This window comes from Leptonychotes weddellii, chromosome 6, assembly GCF_054177405.1.
Source record: "Leptonychotes weddellii isolate Sample4059 chromosome 6, ASM5417740v2, whole genome shotgun sequence".
NCBI classification, from domain to species: domain Eukaryota; kingdom Metazoa; phylum Chordata; class Mammalia; order Carnivora; family Phocidae; genus Leptonychotes; species Leptonychotes weddellii.
Genome location: NC_138374.1, coordinates 49,660,765 through 49,682,220, shown reverse-complemented (window position 1 = coordinate 49,682,220; position 21,456 = coordinate 49,660,765). Strand labels below are relative to the sequence as shown.

At 55.3% G+C, this 21,456-nt stretch overlaps 1 protein-coding gene across 1 annotated transcript in view; it reads left to right on the top strand.

Moving 5' to 3' along the window:
- The first annotated feature begins 314 nt into the window (after nt 1–314).
- SLC29A3 (solute carrier family 29 member 3) overlaps nt 315–21,456 on the top strand; it is a 45,032-nt gene continuing 23,890 nt past the window's right edge. The window contains exons 1-2 of the mRNA XM_081824090.1: nt 315–542; nt 3,010–3,311. Coding sequence (XP_081680216.1) covers nt 428–542; nt 3,010–3,311 — 417 coding nt within the window. The 5' untranslated portion in view covers nt 315–427. The remainder of the gene's footprint in view (nt 543–3,009; nt 3,312–21,456) is intronic.

The window sequence follows — 21,456 nt, the reverse complement described above, 5'->3', positions numbered from 1 at the left end:
TCGCGCCCCCTCTGACTCCTGCCCCCTCCCCCCACGCCCTGCTAATTTTTCCCTTTCTGGGTCGCTATGCTCTTTCTCCCCTGGATTCTCTCCCCTCCTCTTCCTCCTCCTCATGGATTTCCTGACACGGGACCTCACCGCCTGGTTGTGGGGGGCCTGGGTATGGACGAGTCAGCCCAAAGTATCCAGAAGGTGGCTGACTCTTAGTTCAAACTGGGGGAGTCTGAGGCTGGGGGTGCCTCCAACCCCAAAGCCGATTCTGCCATGGTGTCTGGGTGGCACCCTGTGTTCCCCAGAAGTGCTTTCCCATGGGTTAGCATCACCAGCTCCCCTACCCTCATTTCACAGATGAGGAAATCGAGGCACAGTGGGGAGATTGACTGAGCCAGAGTCAGAAACCTCCTGGGAACCAGGCCCCCAGTTCCAGATGGTGGTCTGCAGCAGCCTGGGCACCACACTCTTCTGCTTCTTTGTGGGGGTGCTGCCCCATCCCCCAAGTCACCCAGGAAAGGAGCCCCGCCAAGCCTGGCCAACTCCTGCAGGTGACTTGAGTACAGGGCAGGCCACAGCCAGCCCACGCTGGGGACACCAGGGCTCTTTCTTAGCTTTCTTTTTCCTTTCTTTCTTTTTAATCCAAAAGCCAGCAGCTAGTTTTATAAAGAGTAATAAGACTTTGCTCACTTCAGTGCCCTGGCCTGTGACCCAGGTTAGAGAAAATTTCTGGTTCCTTCTTCAGGAGCTCAGTCAAGGCTGAATGGCCCTGGACAAATAGATGGGTGGAGATGAGAGTGGGCCGGAGTAAGCCGGCCGCGGGCCCCTGCCCCCACCCCTGTAGCTGGAGCATCTGGAAAGAACCACTTGTCCTTCGTCTGTTGTCCTACATGGGTCATAGTTTTTACATTTCTAAACACTAATTGAGAAATGCGTGTGTGTCTGCACCTGGGCACGCACACTGCATGTGTGCTCACACTGGTTAGTTTGTCAGAGCTGGGCTTCCTGTGGAACAAGGCTAGGGAAGGGCGCTGCTCAGCCAGGGGAGTGGAAAATAGACTTGCTGGCTTGCATGCTCGGGCATCTGGCAGCCTCTTGCCTGCCCGCTCCAGGGTACATGCTGCCCCCGTAGGAGGGAATATCCTGACCACCCAGACAGAGTCCATTCATTCAGCAAACACTGGTGAGGGTGCCCTGCATCCTCTTCACCTCCGCTCACAGCTCACTGTCCGTGAGGCCTTCTAGAAGGAGGTCTGTGCTTGGAGCCAGCAGACATGGGTTCACATTGCCAGCCAGCCTCCTCTCCCGGGTGGGCCTCGGACTGCTTGGCTATGTAACCTCGTCCTTGCCATTTGGCAGCTGTGTGACCGTGGCCAAATGACTGAACCTTCTGGAGCCTCACTCTGCATCTGTGAAATGAGCCTTAGAGTGGTACCTGTCATGTTGTGCTGTTGTCAGGCTCAAGTGCGAGGTGCAGACCTTGACATTGCATGAGCACCAGATTTCATTTTAGCTACTGGGAATTCTTACTATTTGAATGGGGGGCAAATCAACTGCCTTCAAGGCTTCATTCTTTGCCTCTGAAAAAAGGGAGGCACGAATTCCTGTCCTGCTTAATTCCAAGGAATGTTGTGAGGCTCTCCTGAGATACCAGAGAAGGCTGTGTGCCCATGTGACAGGGCATTCCCGTCTCCCCAGGGCAGGAGGGCCCGGCTGGATGCTGTGAGTCTAAGGTTCAGCCTCCGAGGGGGCTGAGCCGAGTTCATTTCTTGATGTACTGGGGGGGGGGGGGTACTACTGCAGGAACTACTACAATGTCCCATCCTCAGCTCTGTGGAAGTACTGCCCATTTATCAAGCTGCCGCCATGCTAGGTGCTATATAGAGCATGGAAGCAGGCAGACTACTTTGCAGCCATTCAGCAGCCGGCCAGCCAGCGGACAAGCCCAGGATGGCGGGGAAGATGCTCACGTTCCTGCAGCAGCTGCTATCACAGGCCAGGCACTGGTAGCCAGTTGCAGTTATATAAGCATAGTAAAAAAGGCCTCCCTCGGTTTACAGATAGGGAAATTGAGGCTCAGAAGCATGGTGACTTGCCCAAGGTCATGTAGGCATCCCAGAATTTCAGTTAAGTTTTAGGTGCTGTCACAGATTGGGAGTGGCTGTCTCCTGATGGGATGCGAGGGACAGAGGTGGGGACCCGGGCAGGAGCTACAAATCCAGGCTTGGCCATGGACCTGGTCTGTGACCTTCTGCTCTTCAGACCTTGGTTTCCCAAAAATTAAATGAGGGAGTGGACTATTAGATCTCTCAAACTGGCTTCTCCAGGCAGCTCTAGACACCATGGTTTTAGTTTTTTGTTTTAAATGTTATTTTATTTGAATGCCTTTATTTTTATTTATAATTTTATTTCTGAATACATAATCCCTTCACATAGTTCAGAATTCCAAAGGCACAAAAGAGGAGGCAGTGAAGACCCCTCCCTCCCCAGGGGCAACCACTCTGAAATTTCCCGTGGGTCCTTCCACAGGATATTCTCCTCCCCACCCAGCCCAGCCCTGTCTGCTTTTTTGCACAAATAATAACATATTCTATGCACTTTCCTGCTCCTAACTTTTCTCACATAAAGTTGAAAAGAGTTTGGAGAACATGCTTTGCCTATCAAGGGTCCTAATCCCTTTTTTTAAATGGCTGCAAAGACAGTTGAAGGCCTTGAGCTCAGGTTTGCCCTTCTGGATCGATTGCCGTAGGTCCCACTGCATCACATGGCCTTACTCCCGGCCAGCCCACAGCTTGTTGGCTACCTATGTTGTCCTGCACGGGGACGGCGGTGATGCTTTGGTCACTTATAGTTCTGGCATCTTGTCGTTCTCCCCGATCCTTAAACCTGAAGCTCTCTAACCATGCTGTGGTGACCCAGGGTCCGGGCAGAGTCAGCTTTGCGGGACGGGTGAGTCCCTAGCCGGACTCAGCCTAAGCTTCTGATCTCCTGCCCTGTCTCTGTGTCTCTCTGCTCCAGCCGTGGCCATGGCCTCCGAGGATGACTTTCATCACAGTTCAAACTCCACCTACAGAACAGCAAGCAGCTCCCTCCGCACTGACCGGGAAACACTGCTTGAGAAGCTGCTCGACCACCCACTGCCTGGCCTGCAGAGGCCCGAGGACCGCTTCCATGGGACCTACATCATCTTCTTCAGCTTGGGCATTGGCGGACTACTGCCATGGAACTTCTTTATCACTGCCAAGGAGTACTGGGTATTCAAACTCCGCAACTGCTCCAACCCAGCCTCGGGGGAGGAACCCGTGGGTTCGGACATCCTGGTAAGGGAGTGTTCGTCCTGGGAGCCGGGGAGCGGGTGGGGGCCGTGGGAGCAAGCAGCCTGGATGGGGCGAGTATACTTGGGTGTACCGTTCCAGGAAGGTTTGCAGCCTGCTGAGAATATGGATGCAAACCAGTGTGTTGTGTGGAGCACGGTAGAAAGACCTCAGTCCTGAGACATGCTTTGTGTGGTGGGTGAAGCCTCATGCTTCATGTGGTGGGGAAGACACGATTGCAGCCTCCAGTCTGCTTACTATCTAACTTGGGCAGAAGATGCAAGTGGTGATTCTCTGCACTGTCCTGTGGTGAGCCCAAGAACCCAGAGGTCATGACTCCAGGGATTTGAAAAGGTGGCTCTGATAGCAGTAAGTTCAGCTATTACAGAAAATTCCAAAAAAAAAGCAGTGGTAAAACGAGATGGAAGCGAATTTTTCTCTCCTGTTCAAGTATGGAGGGGCCAGCCCAACGCTGGTATGATGTCCTATGTGGTCAGGAACCTCATTGCTCCACCATGTAGAGCTTCCATGGTCAAGGTCATTTTGCAGTCCAAGATGGCTGTTGGAGCTCCAACGATCACTGCAAGAGGAGAAGGAGAGGCATAAGAACATTCCTGGAAGTAACACACATTGCTTCTGCTTCCATGCCATTGGGCAGAACTCAGTCACATGACCACATGAGCTGCAAAGGAGGCTGCAAAATGTAGCCTTTATTTATTTATTTTTTTAAAGATTTTATTTATTTATTTGAGAGAGAGAGAATGAGAGCGAGCACATGAGAGGGGGGAGGGTCAGAGGGAGAAGCAGACTCCCTGCCGAGCAGGGAGCCCGATGTGGCACTCAATCTAGGGACTCCAGGATCATGACCCGAGCCGAAGGCAGTCGCTCAACAAACTGAGCCACCCAGGCGCCCAAAATGTAGCCTTTAGATGTAGTCGTTATCCCAGAGAACTGTGTGCCCAGCTAAAATGGGAGGTTGTACAGCTGTGGGAGACAGGGGAAATGAAGACTGGGGGATCAGTAGTCTTGTCACCAGGGGAGGGATCACTGTGACTCAGAGCATGTGGACTAGAAGGGAGGGGATCTTCCAGGTGGGAGGGAAAGCCTGAGCAGAGGCAGGATGGGGGGGGACGCTCAGGTGTGTGAGGGGCAGTAAGGCACTGAGTTTTCCTGTATGGGGGGTACACGTAAGGGGAAAATAAGGCTTGAGATCATTGCCTGGGCCCTGAAGTCATTGCTTGGGCCTTGAATGCCAAGGTGAGGCGTGGACATTTTAGTGTTTAGTGACAACAAGCCCCCTCCCGCCACCGGGGCTGCTCACTCTGTGGCGTGACTTTTCCCTTGGTCAGCGGCAGTGTTAAAGACGGGAATTACTCTGCCGCTTGTTAAAACGTAAGGAAGGCTTAACTCAAGATTGTTGCAATAAGAAAGAGAGATCGGGCTCAACTCCAGATACCACAAGACATGTGGGAATTTATAGCCAAGGAGCAGGGTGAGAGCTCAGTGGATGGAAAATTAGAGGAATTAGTGGATGGAAAAAAGAGGAGCCATCAAGGGCAGGGGGATTCTTGCTAAAGGCAGGCCAAGGGCATTGCACACCAGGGGTGGGGGATGAGGAGCTTGCTCAGATATCGAGGATGGTTGCATATCAAGGGTGGGGGGCTTCTCCATAAATGGACTTAGTAGGATTCTTGCTAGGACTGGGCTGGGCAGGTAGAAGACAGGATGGAGGCCAAGGGCAAGGCCGAGTGGAGAAGAGAGCTCAGAGGTTTGGGTAATCTCTATCAGGAGCCTCAGAGTCCACAGCTGATCTGGGCTGGTGTCTGCTCTCTCTTGGAAGCTCATGGATGGGGATAGTGTGCGCATCTCTGAAAGCATGCCAGGCTGGAGGGTTGCCAGCTGCCCCCTCCTCTAGGGGACAAGAAGAGGGAACCCTAGCAGACCCTAGCCATAGCCAGGCGTGTGGCTCACCACCCCTTGAAATCCCTGACCTAACCCCAAAGAACTTTCCCCAGTTCTGTAGGGATAAATCTAACACAATGACTGGAGCATCCCTGTTGTCTGTCTCTGAGACTGCATATGGCCACACATTGAAATCACACAGGGAGTTTAAAAAAATCCCAGTCTGAGCCCCACCGCAGCGCCTGGGATTAAATTAGCCTGAGGTGCGGAAGGGACAGAGGTAGTCTAAGACTTCACACCCCCTCCCCTGGCCTCAGCCCCTTGGTTCTGACACCCTGCTAAGGCCTGTTTGTGTCAACTGAGGGACTCATAGACGCCCCCAGGGCCAGAGCAGCGCAGCGTAAACCCATTTCCACAGCTGAAGAGGTGTCCTGGGAAGGTGGTCCGGGACTTGAGAGCCTCCTACTCAAGCTGTGGTCCCTGGACCAGGCGTCACCTGGGAGCTTGTTAATGATGCAGGCCCCACCCCAGGCCAGCTGAGTCAGGAGCTGCAGCCTACCAAGCCCCCAAGGTGACTGACCGGCCCCTTCCAGTTTGAGAAACACTCCCTAGGGCGTGGCTTCCAGAAGCCTACCGCTCGGGCTCAAACCCTGCCTTTGCTCTGGTGCCTGGCTCTCTGGCCTCTGGGCTGCGTCGGCTTCCTGGCCCGGAGCAGGAAGATGCTACTAACCACCGGCTCAGCTCCGTAAGGTTGTGAGGGTTTGGTAAATTAATATGCACACAAAGCACTGAGCACAGGCTCTGGCGCCCCCACTCCTAAGTGCTGTGCGAACATTATTATCATTATCATCGCTTGGGGGGATGGGGCACCCAGTGCCGAGCTGCATGTGGCCCTGGTGTATTTCCAGACGTCTGGCTTAGCTGGGGTGCTTCATGATCCACTTTTATATACCCGTGACTCAAGCATCCCAGTTCCTGCCAGCCTCGGTAAATTACCCAGCCCACTTGGGCTTCTTCCAGAAGATCTCTGTCTGTCTCGGCCAGCACCCGGCCATGGCGGCCCCCAGGGCTAGACTGAGTGTGCACCTGTCCTGTCCCCTCCTCCGTCCATTTCCTCGGCCCCCGGGGCCGGAGAGGAAGCCACGGCTGGTGCCTGGGAGCGGGGCCTCGAGCAGTGGATGTCTGCTGCAAGGCAGCCCCTTCCCAGCTGCAGGCACTTAGCATTCCAGGCCCTGCTAGGATGCTTTATGGCCTCTTTCCAAGTGCTGGCAGGTGCGGCTGCCCGGAGCTCCTGGCTCTTGGCATCAGAGATGAGAGACCTGTCACCCCTCGATTCATGGGCCGGGTCTGGGAAGCAAGCATGCTGGGGCATCTCTGCATTTTGCAGGCCATTTTTCTTTGCCTAATTCCTCATTCCTGCCACCCACCTCCCCAGTTCGTTCCCACTCTCTTCCTGATTTCCCTGCAAGAGGTGGCTGGTCTGCTCTGTCACCTGAGGGCCACTTTGGGGAAAGGAGGGGGAAGAGTCAAATGGGTCTGTCTCCAGCCACCACCTGCAGCTCAGTTAGCTCTGGATGTTGGGTTTTTTTTCTGTACTTGCCTTTTAATATTTCCCAGGGACGGATACCATTGACTGGGAAGTTTGGCTGCGTAGGAGTGTTGGTACAGACCCCCTTCCCTCCAATTTAGGTGACTTTCAAGGTCACCTCCCTTCCCAGGCTCATTCCCTTCTGCCTAGGACAGTTTTGGGGATGGTTTAGAAAGCATCCTGCTCACCTGCCCCCTCGTCTCTAGTCCCTGGAATCAAAACTTTGAATAGCTCCCCCACAGGCCTTTGGGCCCAGAGTCCAGAAAATTCGAGGACAAACAAGGAAGAATTTCTCTGAAGAGGTGGTGCCGTGGGGCGTCATGGTGGCCACCATCTTCTGAGCCTGACTCTGGGCCCACCATGCTGGCAGGGATGTTAAACTCGCCTCTCATTAACTGTTCAGTCAAAAAGCCACGCTCAGAGATTTTCAGTAACCTGCCTCCAGTCACATAGTGAGCAAGGGTGGTAGAGAATGTCACAGAGAATTCAGATGGACAGATGATTGCAAAATTGGTCAAGCTCAGAGAGTGGCATAGAGGGGACTGCCCTGGAGACGGGACGGCCCCACGCCCTGTCTCCGCCAAATGGAGAGCCTGCCCTTGGTCTGGCTTCCTTTTCCACCCTGGGAGAACAGGTGCCTCCACTCTACCCCTGGATTCTGGACCCAACTTCCAAGCTGTCAGTGTCCCTGATCCCTTCCCTACCCCTGCCCCCAGGTCCTCCTTTGGCTCTGGGCTCTGTAAGCCGTCCCTGATCCTATGGGGCACTTCTTGCCCTCCACTTGGCCTCTCCTGCAAGCCGGTCTGGGCTGCCCCTGGGCCAGGGAGTATAAGCCAGACCCGCCCCTCTTTCTACCTCTGAGAGGAGAGGGAGCACGCCTTCTCTTAGTCATTCCCTGCCACGAGCCCTCCGTGGCCCCCTCCTTACACATTCTTCTGATGCACCTTGGCCTGTCCAGGGCTCCTCTCTGAGGGGACTGCAGGACATGACCAGGTCATGGGTGGGACCTACAGTCTGACTCGGTATCAACAGGGCCAGGACCCAGGCCTGGAGATCTGCTGCCACCCCATCCATCCGCCAACCGGAGGGAGCCCCACTAGCCCAGTCTGAGGGAGTGGAATCTCTCCTGCTGCCACCCTTCTGAGTTAGGGGGATCCTCGTCTGGGTCCCCAGAGCCCACTTCCCCCTCTGGCACTTGCCACACAATTCATGGTATTGAGTGTCTGTCGTGAGGGGGCCACTGCTCAGGACTCTGCCGGCCTTAGCTCATTTAACCGCACGGCACCTGTGTGAGGCAGGGGTATTAATATCCGTGATGAGAGTACCCAGTTCCCAGATGGGCCTGCCTCCCCCACTAAACTGTGACCTCTTTGCAGTAGAGAATGCAGCTCTCCTGCTGTACATCCCTGTGCCCTGGGTACAGCTGACACCGTGCCCAGCACATAATAGCAACAAGAAAAATCTGTTGCATTAGTTCCTGTATGGCTGGGCAGGAAACCCCATCACCTCAATCCAAGATAGGGATGGCATGGGTCTGCAAAGGAGCAGAAAAAGATCTGGGGGTCATAGTGGCCACCACCGTAGTGGCCACTTTCATGTGGGTTGGCATAGACATGAAGTGAGATCTCTTTTTTTTTAATTTTTAATTTTAATTCAATTAATTGACATATAAAGTATTATTGGTTTCAGAGGTACAGGTCTGTGATTCATCAGTCTTGTATAACACCCAGTGCTCATTACATCACATGCCCTCCTTAATGTCCATCCCCTGGTTACCCCATCCCTCTACCCCCCTCCCTGAAGTGAGATTTCTTCTATAGGGAAGGGACCCAGGCTGGCCTGGTTCAGCGTGGCGTTGGGGGGGGGGTCCTAGGACATCCCCTCATTATAGCACCTTAGTCCTCGCCCAACCCCTCAGCACCCCCCAAAAAGGCAGGAGAGCATGAGTTACGAAGTCTATCCTTACTAACAAGGGTAGACATCCCAATTCAGAGAGGTGGGGTTAAGAGGAACCAGGATGAACTAGTTCAGAGAAGAGGAAACTGAAAGATTATCAGAGGTCTTGGCAATGACCTGCTGACTTCACAAAGTCCCTGCCATGAAGCCCATGCCTACCCGCCTTTGGACCTACCATCTTTATCTGCAGGATAACCTGGTGAGTTAGGGACTATCTTCCCCAGTTTCCTGATGGAGAAACTGAGGCTCACTGACCCATGGCCATTTGCTAGCAAGCGACAGAACTGGGCTCGGGAGCAGTCTGGAGGTGAGCAGAGCCTGTGTTGCTAACCAGCATGCTCTCTGGCCTCTCCAGCTACCCTGGTGGAATAGACTAGAATCCTCTGGGGAGCTTTTAAAGCCCACCCGCCTGCCCCAACCACCCACCTGCTTCTGGTGCAGTTGAAGGAGGGGCCTGGGCACAAGCATTTTTAAGTTCCCAGGTGAGGCCAACATGCAGCCACGTGATCCAAGGGAAAGGTTACCTCATGGGGCTAATGAGGAGCTGTTCTCTGCCCCTCACCAGGCACCCACCCTATGGACTTACATGATGAGAGTTCTCTGGAAGAACTTCCTCCAGGGCAGGTTGTCAAAGCTCCCCTCCAGACCCAGATATCACTGGGAGGGAAGCTCTCACCATGTGCTAAGGGCGCTGGTTCGTTCAGGATTTATTCAACAACCGGCCGTGTGCCAGAGGCTTTATTTTCATTATCCCTTTCCTTACTATAGCCGCAAGGGATAGGTATTATACCCATTTTACAGAGAAGGAAACCAAGGCTCAAAAAATGTAATTTGTTCCCAAGCAGAAAGGAAGTGATAGCTGGGACTCAAACTGGGCTGTCTGAACCCAGACTGTCACATGCTCTCAACCCTGTGCTCCAGACCAGTGCTTTCGAATGTTTCCAGACTGGTTTTGCCCCGTGCATACCTCACCGGCAAGACTTCCACGTCTGTAACAGAAATGGCAGCATCCGCATGCAAGAACAGTCTCTGGCTGGAGTTTTCAAGGAGGAGCCAGTGATCATCCGTGATGACCTTATAAGTGGCTAAAGCCAGCTGGGCTGAGGATGGAGAGCTGCCTTTGGATTTAACCTCTAACCTTGTGTAGGTCTGCGGTGGCCCTGGGGAGCAGTGCTGAGGGGGAGGGACAGATGCTGGACCTTGCTGGAGGATGGGGGATGGGGGAGGGACCTGGAGGCAGCTTTCTAACTCATGTGAGAGGAACAAGACGGGAGTTCCAGGGAAGTGTGGTCAAGATAGGGGATGGATTTTCTGGTTTGGTTTTCTTTTTCCTTCAGGAGAAATGGCAGCCAGCTTGTGTGCTCGGCGAGTGAGGTCCGTGAGCAGAGGGCATGGGCTCCGGGGCACAGGGAGGGGGGCCCAGAAAAGAATGCAGGTGAGGGGCGCCTGGGTGGCTCAGTCGGTTAAGCGTCTGCCTTCGGCTCAGGTCCCGATCTCAGGTCCTTGGGATGGAGCGCTGCATCGGCGGGGAGTTTGCTTCTCCCTCTGCAAACCCCCCACTTGTGCTCGTTCACTCTCTCTCAAATAAATAGAATCTTTAAAGAAAAAAAGAATGCAGGTGATTCATCCTTGGAACAGGAGAGAAGGCAGCCAAAGATAAAAGGAAACAAAGCTGTAGTCATGACCCATTAGGTGGATTTCATATTCTTTAGTGGGCTGCAACTGTAATTTGAAAAACCCTGCTCTGCCTGTTTGCCTCCAGCCGGCCACGGGGATGCATTTTTGCCCGCATTTGACAGGGGAGGCAAGCAGAAGCAATCAGTAACTTGCTGATGGCCCAGGGCTGTGAAGCCGAGAGCGGGGCTGTGACCCAGGGGTATCTGAGTGTGCATCATGTTTCCTGGCACACTTGGCAGATGCCCAGATTCCCAGATCCCGCCGTGCTGCCTCCTGCTCTCCACGGTGGGCCTGGGCTACTGTTGCCAGGTGCTCCTGGTCCTTCGGGGAACCACTTCTCCGTTCTACCTGCTGTTCCTTGAGAAGCTTGCACCATTGTGGAACGTGATGCTCCTGCAGACCAATCCTAGAGCCATTCAGGTCCCTCCAAATGGAAAAACATGCACGGTGGACTCCACTTGGCAATCCACTTTTTAAGAGCAGAATTCCAAAGCATGGTGCTAAACCCAAATCAAGGTAGGATTTGGTCTGAGCCCTGTCATCCCAGAAGAGGAGATGGCAGAGACAGTCCAGGGGTCAGCAGGAGGGGCCAGGGCTCCAGGCTTCCTGCCCAGGGCACGGGTGCTACCATGGGGCAGAGAGGGTGGGTCCCTCCCCCGCAGCTGCGCAGTGGCTTGGGCTAGCGGGATGGCTGCTCTCAAACCATTTTTAAAAATTAGAACCAAAACTGAGTCATTTTTTTTATTCCCTTGTCCACCCTCTGATTCTAACTGCAGACCCAGCCAGCATGCTGTTCCCAATAAATATACCTGTGATGACTTTTTCTTCTGTGTTTAGCTCTTGCTGCGTCCTGCAGAGGGAGAGAAAAAGCCCGACTTGAAATGCTGTCAGTCATGCCTTCGGTGGCCTCAACTTCTCAAATTCTCTTTGTATTTTCTCTCTGCATGCTCACGGCCTCAGCTCCCTACCTGCACCTTGCTCCCTGGCCCCCCCAGGCTATCGATCGCTCCCCAACCACACACCCCCCCGCCCTGCCTTCGATTTTATTTCCTCCCACACTTGTCCTTGGAATACAGAGGCGATTTCCTCGACAAATTAGAACATGGCCTGGGCCTTAAGTGCTCAAGTGTCTCCTTAACGTGATTGATCGTCAAGTGTATCCATAGAGCAGAGCCAGATCAGTCTTTGCCCGGTGCCTTCCTTATCGGGATCATCCTCTGGGAGGGGTCTGTGGTGGTGGCGGGGGCTGGGGAGGGGTCCTAGCAGGCCTCTTGGGGGTCCTCTGTGTGCACACATGCACTCACCTAAGGCCTGTAGCAGCCTGTGAGCCTGGGGCTTTGGCCTCCCTGCAGGCATGTTGGGTAAGCAAGTCCTGTCTGGGTCTTCTCGGGACTTCTCCCTCTTCCTGGTGGTTCTCCTGGGTTTCCTTCTATGGAGACCAGCTGGAGCACCCCCAGACCACCTCCTCTTTACCCACATGCCATATCCCTGGGCCCTGTCCCCCGCTCTCAGCCCTGGGACACCGAAGCATGTCGGCCCTCTGGGGGGTGCAGAAGCCACCCCTTCTGGCGAGGGCTGTGTGGGTAAGCGGGGAGTCTCCTTGGAAGGCCTCCTCTTCCTCCTCGCCCTGGCCACATGGTCGGGCTGCAGAAGAGGAAGGACAGCCCGGCCTGAGCATCAGCAGTGACCAAGCCCCGAATCAGCAGTCACTCCTCAGAGGTCGGGATCACTTGCGTGTGGACCGACTAGGCTCCCTGTTGCTCTGACCCCTGCCTTGAACTGGTTCTGAGCCATTTCTCTGCCTGCTGAGGTTTCGGCCTGAAGAGTGGGTAGGGGAACAAAAAGGCTGAAAATCAAAGAGCAGCTTGCCTTGTCGGGGAGGGGTTTGGTGGAGGGGTGGGGCGGAAGGGTTGGCAGGAGTCATGTTTCCAATTTCCGTGCTCACCTCCGGTGGTAGAAAAACCTGAGGTTCGGGAGAGCTGGTTCTGTTTCTTACTGTGTTTCAAATTTGCTGGGTGACTGAGGGCTCTATTTCCTTATCTAAGAAACTAGGTGGAGGTTGGCAGACTTTTTCTGCAAACGGCCAGATGGCACATGATCTCTTTCACAGGTACTCTGCTCTGCACCACAGATAATCCATCAGCAAATGGGCCTGACCAGTTTCTAGTATTTACAAACATGGAGGCGGGCAGATTTGGCCCCAGGGGCAGTCGGCTGCCCACCCCTGGACCAGACACTCTTTCAGGTCTTTCAGCACTAGTGTTCTGAGATCTGTTATAGAGGGACCTACTGTGCTGAATTTCTGTTTGGAACTCGGATCGCTGCCTGACATGTCGTTCATTTATTTGCGTATGCATTTGCCGACGGTCTCCTTGACCAGACCATCCATTCCATAAAAGCGGGAACTTGGGGCCTAGACTATCTATTGAGTTCAGCAAATACGTGCGGAATGGTGAATTAATCTGTAAGTGTTTGTGAAAGACCTGTCTGGTGCTGGACTGGCGAGGAGAGGGAACAGGAGGAGGACCCTGCTCCCGGGGTGGTACGCCGTGGTGCCACACTCCGGGGTTTGGAATCCTGGTGGGGTTGTTGTTTGGGCACACTTAGGTGACACCGGAGCAGACGCCCTCCACTGCCCCGTTAGCTATCCATGCTGCTGCTAACAGGTCGGTCATGCCTGAAACTTTGGGGTCCCCTTTGTGTTGCGCTGTCCTCCACCCCCACGCTCAGTCTGTCAGCAAGTTTTGTTAACCCCACCTCCGCAAACGTCTCAAGTGCCTCTGGTTCTCTTCTCCACGGCCAGCACCCCAGCCTCAGCCTTGCTGGCCGCTGGCTCCCAGGGCCCCCCCTGCAAACCATTCTCCATTAGCTACAGAGGTGGTCCTTTAAGACGTAAAATGAAGAGGCTGTCTACTGCGCCAGGGAAAGGGACAAGCTCTGCAGACAGAGAGCTGGGTTTGAGCTGTGTGACTTTGGGCGAGTGCCTGACCTCTCTGAGCCTCAGTTTCCTCATCTGCAATAGGACTCATCCCTGGGAGGGGTGCTATAAGCATCAACGGAGTGAATACATGAAAAGCACTCAGAACAGCAGAGTGTGGGGAGGGCTCCATGACTGTGCACCAGCACCAAGTTTCCCAGCCACTTGGGATCCAGCAGTGGCTTCCCATTGTACTTAGAATAAGGTCCAAACTCTGACCCCAGCCTGTTCACCCCAGCCTGCCCCTGCCTCCAGCCTGATCTCCCCACTCTCTCCCTTACTCCCTGAATCCAGGATCAGCCTGGTTTGCCAGGTGCTCAAACACACCAAACTCACTCCTGCCTTGGGGCCAACCACATGCTGTTCCCTCTGCCCAGAATGCTTTTCCCCTCACCCCTTGCATAGCTTATCCTCGGGTCCAAACATCAGCTCCTTTAAGAGGCAGTTGCTCACCACCCTTGCCAACATCAGCCCCCCCCCCCCTCCACTGCCCTGGCTATATTATAGCTCCTTACTTGGTTTTCCTGTTCATTGCATTTAATGTGACATGCAGTCTTTTTGTTTCTGAACTTGCTATTTACTCCTTTTCCTGCCTCCCTCACTAGAGCCCCATGGCCTCCCAGGCTCTAGCACATGTTGGCACTTACAAGGTGCTCAGCTGTGACTGTTGAATAAGTGCGTGGCCTCTAGCAGATCAGCTGTCTTTACTGTGTCTTAAAGTGAAGAAATGAATGGATCCATCCGTGGCCACTACTACCTGCTCCTCCCCCTCGGTTCCTTCCACCCTCCCTGGCCAGGGGACCCCTCTGTGCCCAGCACTGAGCATGTCCGTGCTGTTCAGAAGCCTTCTTCCATGGATCCCCAGTTCCTTCTGAGACAAGCACCCCTCTTCAGCCTGCTACTTGACACCATCCGTAATCTCCCCTCCGGGCCTCTCTTACCTCACAGGCGCCCTCATTTAACCAAACTGGAGCCCCTGGGGTGTCCCGGAAGGGGGCCAAAGAAGGGGGACCATGCACCGAGGAGACTGAGGAGGGCCGAGGGGCGAGGCTGCATAGAGAAGCAGGGGATGCAGCGGGACCCTGCGAGGCAGACAAGGACCAGACCCGTGTGCATGGCTTGGGGTCAGGGAGGCAGAGGGTGGCCAGGCCCGAGGAGACGCTTGAGTGGTGGGAACCTGGGGAGGGGCTAGAGCCCGGGGTGGGCAGGGGAGGAGTCCCAGGAGTGGGGGTGGGAGCGCGAGCCACTCTCCTTTCCTAGGGATGTGGGGACCGGCAAGTGACCGACCTGGGATGAGGGTGAAGGAAAGCAGAGAAACTTGGAGCAGGAGCACTGAGGAAAGGGAGGGCAGACCATGGAGCCTGGGGACAGGTGGCTGGGGGTACTCTCGAAGGCCTTTGATTAGGGACCTTGGAGCGGGGGTTCAGCAGGCCACCTGGGTGGCAGGCAGTGAAAATTGTTCTGGAGGCAGGGACGGATTCAGGTACGGGGCTCATGGAAGCCAGGGGAGATGAGCTTCCCAAGGCAGGAGTATGGTGCAGGAACGGAGGAGACTGAGGGTGGGGCTCAGAGGCATCTCTGGTGGCAGAGTGCAGAGGTGGACCAAGCTGCCCTGGAGGAGGAGGAGGGGGAGAAGGGGGAGGGGGAGGAAGAGGAGGGGTGGCGTGGGAGTTCAGGCGCGGAGCGCTGGAGGGCAGGTGTGGCCGGCTCCTGTGGCTGCTGTGTTGAGGCGCCCAGACCTGGGTGGCTCAGAACAACAGCATTTTATTCGCACGTTCTGGCGGCCAGAAGCCACAAACAAAGAGGCAAGCAGGGCCATGCCTGCCCCGAAGACTCTAGGAAGACTCTTGCTTGCCTCTTCCAGGTTCCCGGGGCTCCCAGCAGTCCTTGGCATTCCTTGGCTCCTGGCGGTGTAATTCCGGTCTCTGCCTCTGTTCGCATGGCTCTCTCCCGGCCTCCATCTGCGTGCCCTTTCCTGCTTCTGAGGACGCTAGTCCTTGCATTTGGGGCTCACCCTGATCCGGTATGACCTCATCTTAACTGGTGATATCGGCCAGGACTCTATTTCCAAATCAGGTTACATTCGGAGGTTCTGGGGAGACATGAATTTGGGGGAATACTGTTCAGCCCGCTATAACCAGGCGGCCGGGGGTGCAGTGGTGTCAGGAGCCTGACCAGGCCTTAGTAACGGCTGCAAAGAAGCCCCTTGGAAGGAGTCTTTCCCACAGCAACCCGGGAGGGGTAAGGTGTTAGCGTTGAGGGCATGGGCTGCCTGTCTAGGGAAGGAGGGGCAAAGGGAAGGAGGGGCCTTGTGGCTGGAGGCCATGAAGTCAGAGAGGTTTTTCTTACCTTTCCGAGAAGGTAGGCCCAGCAGTGAAGGAGAGAGAAAATGCAGGCAGGGAGGGTGAGCATTCATGCTGCAAGTCTCCTGGAAGTCAGCATAGGCTGGGGGAGACAAGGTGTGCTCCAGAGGGCTCTACACAGAGGCGGGGGAAGGTAGGGAGGCTCATTCCAGAAAATCTCAGCAACTCTGCTTATCTTCTGGCAGGGATTCCAGGGAGATGTGAAAAAGGATTGCAGGCTAAGGAGGGCCTCTGGGCCACTAAAGAGCAAGATTTTAGTGGGCTCAAGGAGCGGGGGCCTGGAGATGGCCCACGAGGCCGAGCATCAGTGGGCTACTGTTAAAGCCTGGAAGCCGTGCGCACAGGTCTGAAGGGGGGCCCGTCCTTAGAGTGGCTGGGTCTATCTGGCCGGCATCCTTCAGGGCCTTACGTGTCTGACTCTGACCCGGCTTTGCTCTGCCCTTGGGCCCCTGGCCACCTATCACACCTGGGTGGATCGGGTCTCCTGTGTCCCTCACCTGTCTGGACCCTGGAACAGGTATTGTCCAGCTAGCCCTCCCAGCTCATCCACGACCCCCTTAGCTTTCCTGGGCCAGTGTCCCTGAACACGGGGCCTTGGAACCCACAGGCAGGACGCCAGCTGCACCCCTGGGGGCCACCTGCCCTCTGGTCCCTTCCTGGCCGATGCCAGGGCGAGGGCGCCTCTCCACCACATCCCAGGCTCAAGAGCTTGGCGATCAGAAGGCAGCAAGTTTGCAGCAGCAGACTATTCTTGGCTCCAGCCCGCTCGCTGCTGCTAATTTCATGCCCCTGTGATCCAGGTAACGCTTTGCTGCCTCGAGTTGCCACCCCCGGGGCCTGAATCGCTTTTTCTCGCCCCACAGGAGCCAGCTGCCTCTGCTGCTGTGCTCTTGAGGTGGGGGCTGCACGAGGCTGCCGCCGAGCCTCCCGGCCGGGCTCCAGGTTAGCCTGCCGCAGCTCGTGGCTAATTGGCTGCACTTATTTCAAAGTGCCCAAATAGCATTCAGGGGAGAAGCAGCTTACCCGGGGCCTGCCAGAGATAAATGGGCTCATTTCGGGGCCTCCCTGCCCAAAGAAACCTCTTTACCTGGACGCTGAGCCTGGAATTAAATTCTTCCAGAAGAGACGCTTAGCACGGAGCCGCTCAGCGTGGCGGAGGAGGGGAAACGTTCCCCCTCGTAAAATGGTCCTCACATCTGGCCAGCTGGCTCTGGTGGGTTTTTAAATTTTGTTTGAAGAGCAGCTCTCCCCTTTGCTGGTGTTCGCAAGCGGGGCCAGAGTGTAACAGATGATCATGACTTTCCCATCTCCATCACCGGGGGATCAGGCGCCCCGCACCCAGGCCAGAGCGGGGCTCCCCTACACCTGCCAGGCACCCCGGATCTGGGTTTTGAGCCCTGCCTCCACTGGGCCTGGGAGGCGGGGCTCTGCGGGAGTCCACACAGGTCAGGGGGGAAGCTGGAAGCCTGCCCGGCTCTTCCCAATTCTCATGTCCTCTGGACCGTGCTCTGTGCTCGTCAGTGGGCCGTGTCCATCCATTTCGGGTGGCTGACAGAAACGAGGGCTCTTCTCCAAATCCTTTTTCCTTTAACTCTACTCAGAATCACTGCCCTGTGGAAATGCCCTGGGGAATGGACCGTGGGTTTTAAGGAGCAGAGAGTTAACTGCAAAGGGGAGAGAAATCAAACCCTGTTGTTTGCTGGCTTGGGCTGAGCCATGTGTAAGGGCTGGGGCAGAGAGAAGACGCTGCCCTGATGGGACCTCGGAGTCTGCAAGCCAATTCCTACTCACTGCTGGGAAAGCACATGGACTGCCAGTGCTGGCCACTGGGGCGTCCTGGTGACATGGTACCATCCCAGGGACAGCGTTTGGGCCTGTGCATCTGTGAGGCAGGCCACCTCAGCTAGAGCCGCTAAATGGCCCCCCACCCCACCCCACCCCTGTCCTACATCAGAAGATCTGCCACCAGCATGTGCCAGGTAGGCGCCTCTGTGCAGCTCATCCACCTGTTAGCCTCAGGCTCCTTATCTATAAAATGGGAGCAAACTCAGCTCTGCCTTGGGCTGCATTAAGAGCAAAGGGACTGGGGTCTGTGCAAGCCACATGTGAGCGGTTTTGCTCACTGGCAGTTACCTGGTACTCGGCGGGGCTTCTGTGCCCCCATGTGGCTTACCTGCCCCATGCCAAGATTGACTCTGGTGTTACCACTTCCAGCGTGCTGAGCCCCCAGTGATTGCAGCAGGCAGGGAGAAGGTTGAGGGCAGGGAGCTTAGAGGAGAAACACGAGGAACAGAATTTTCCTCTTTCTTCCTCATCTGGGCCTCGCCACCCATCGGGTTGGCGAATTCAGAATGGTGACCGATGGGGCCACTGTCTCCCATCAGCACCCTGAAAGAGAGGGGTGGGTGCCGTGGCTCCATGACCGCCTCTCCTGGGATGTCTGGGCGGGATGCACAGCACAGTGCAGTTGATTCCTGTCAATGCCGAGGAGGGCCTCAGGGAGTCTGTTCCAACAAAGGGACTTGTGTCCGAGCCATAAGTGGCAAAGAAGCATCCCCCGGGCCTTTGCATGTGCTGTTCCTGCCTCCTGGAGTGTGGTCTCTCTCCCTGCCAGCACCGCCACCTCCCCATATCCTTCTGGCAAACTTCCCCTGGCCTTTCGGGCTGCAGTCCAAGAGGGCCTCCTGCAAGAAGCCCCCCTGGGCCCCTCCTTCCCTCCTCCCACCATGCCTTGTGTCCCCTGTACTCCAGCTGCAGGACGGTGCCAGGCTACATGCTCCCAGAGGGTAAACACCAAGCCACCAGCACAGTGCAGGGCACACAGGGGTGGCCACAGCTTCAGGGAACAAAGGAGTGGGTTGCTGGTTGGATGGGCAGCGGCCGCCGGCCAGGCGGAGGGCCGTGGGATTACCAGCCTCTGGGGCTCCCGACCTCTGAGGCAGAGAACCCTGTTCCGAGAGGCCCTGTCATCCCATCATGTCCTGCCCTGCTGCTCCCAGCCGTCTTCCAGCCCTGCCTGCTTGCTGAGTCACACAGTCTCCTACCTACAGGAATGACTCCCCAAGATGTAGGTTTTCCGCGGACTGTATAAGCAGGCCTGCCATGTGGCACAGCCGTGAGGGGCTTCATTCATCTCGTCGCTTCAGGATTGGTGCTCCCTGTGGGTGTGCAAAGCACAGACTCTGCTGTCCCCCGAGGTGGCCCAGTGCCACTGCCCGGGGGCTCTCCTCCTCCCTCCACTCCTGCCTGGCCGGCGCTGGCCTTTGGGGTCTTTGGGTTCACCTCTGGAGGTGGAGGCCATGTTCATCAATCATGTTGTGGGGCACCTGGTGTGGTAAATAACAACGGAGCCTCTTGAGGGAGCTCCTAGGAACCAGACCCAAGTGCAGGTGAACTGTGGCATGAATCATCCCCACACATTGCATGACATAAGATCGCCCTATGGGATGGAGAGGACGGATTGCTTTGGAGGGGGCAGGACAGTTGCCAATGTGCTTGAACCAATATTCAAATGTTCTTACATTGCCTGGAGTAAAATGGGAGAAGGGGGCCCCAACATCCCTTGCAGGCAAATGAGACAAACCCAGGAAGGAAATGCCCACTGCAGGTCTGCAAAGGGCGTAATCCAGGGTGGACAGTAGGGCCTTCACTGCTGGATGTTTCTTAGAAAGGAGCCCGAGGCCACCCGTTATGTGTGAACCCCATCTCAGGGTGCGCCGTCCTAGGGAAGCAAGAGTGGGGGAAAAGGGAAGTGAGGCGGGGGTGGGAGAGAGCAAACGCAGGCTGGCCCCAGCTTTGCAACCAAACACAGCTGCTGGCTGCTCAGGCACCCAGCATGAATCCAGAGAAGTCACATGGGGCCACCACATTTTAGACCAGGTGGTTGGGGGAGAAGAAAGTCAAGAAGTTTATCTCTTGTCTCCTTCCCACTTCCTGCCTCTCATTGGTCAAAGCCTATGTCATGGGGCTTTTCCTCTCCCCGACTTCAGAGAGTGTCACCTGACCCCTCCCACCGTCACCCAGGGAGCGAGAGCCTCGAGGGTGCAGTCCGGCAGTGTGCAGCACAGGGCTCTGTCCCTCGCAGTCAGCTCCTTCTCTGGGGGCAGTGGCTTTATGTCCGTGGGACTGAGTAGCAAGGCAAATGGCCCGCAGGGCGGGCAAGGTAAGCAGACTGGGGTGGCATGTAAGCTAAGTCCTGTTTCTTGGAATCGGCACAAAATGAACCTAATTTCAGCAAAGGAGTTGATGAGGAAAGGCTAAGGGGACTGATGTCAGCAAGCATAACCTTTGTTTCCCTCACGGGCAGATACACTGGTCTTCATGTCTAGCAAGATCAGGGTCAGCTGTCCCTGTTTTCATCGAGAAACCGAATGTAAACTACAAGAAGGCAGCAAGATGTAGAAAAACCCTGGATAGTAGGAACTCAGCTGCCCAAAGCCCTTGTTCATGAGGAATGTATTGCTGTGTAACAAAAAGCTGCACGCTTTAGCGGCTTAACACGACACACGTTTATTTTCTCACAGTGCCCATGGGCCAGGAGTCGGGGCATGGCTTGACGGAGTCCTCGGCTCTGGATCTTACACGGCCACAGTCAAGGGCTTAGCCAGGGCTGCGGTCTCCCTGGAGGCTCGGCTGGAGAAGGATCACTTGCAGGCTATTTGGGTTGTTGGCAGAATCCAGGTCCTTGCAGTCGTAGGACTGAGAGCTTCAGTTTCTTGCTGGGTGTTGGCCAGAAACCTCTCTGAGCAACTAGGGGTCACCTGCAGTTCTTGCCACTTGGGGTTCCCCAGGATGCCCCTTGCATCCTCTAAGCCATCAAGGGAGGAAAAAAAAGAGTCCAGGAAGACAGGTGCTACCATCTCACGTAACATTATCCCATACACATTATCCTGTATGTCTGCCCCTTTGCCGTATTCTCTTGGTTAGAAGCAAGTCACAGGTCCCACCCACACTTAGCAGAGGGTGTCACATACAAGGGCGTGAGCACAGGAGGCTGGGACTATGGGGGCCACCTAGAGAGTCTGCCCACCACGTTTTGCTAGAACTCTACTTACAGGCAAAAGCATCAAATAAGTAACCTCCCTCCCCCCCCCCATCAATATGTTTATATCAGGAACTAAGTTAAAAAAAAAAAACAAAAAAAACTCCATGGGGTGTGCTGAGTCAGCCTACGCAACCTTCTACAGCCCCCAATATGTATCAGTAGGAAAATGGTCCAGGGTCCAGTCCATTCCGCCCCTCCTGCCTGCTCTTTGAAAAGCCAAGAAAATGGGCTCCATCCACAAAGAAAGGCTCTTTGAAAAGCCAAGAAAATGGGCTCCATCCACAGAAAGAGTCTTACTCCGTTGTCAATATTTTAAAATGCTTTCCAACATTAAAAGGACAATTTTCTGCTTAAATATCAACAAACCAGAACATGCAATTACCTAGGAAATCCCCACTCTTAAAATGTTCAGGGAACCTGAGCCTGCTTGAAAAACAAAGGCAGAGATTCTGCATCCCATGCAATGGTCGTTTGTAGGCTTGCCATGGAATGAGCAGCCACTGAATGAAGGGAGCCCCGTTAGGGGGCTCGGATTTGGGGCCGTCTTGGTTGGCCCCCCACCTGCGGCTGTCTCTTCCTCGGGGCCATTCTCCGTGGCTCCTGCCTGCCGCCTGCCTGGCCTCACGTAGGCTCAGCCACTGTGT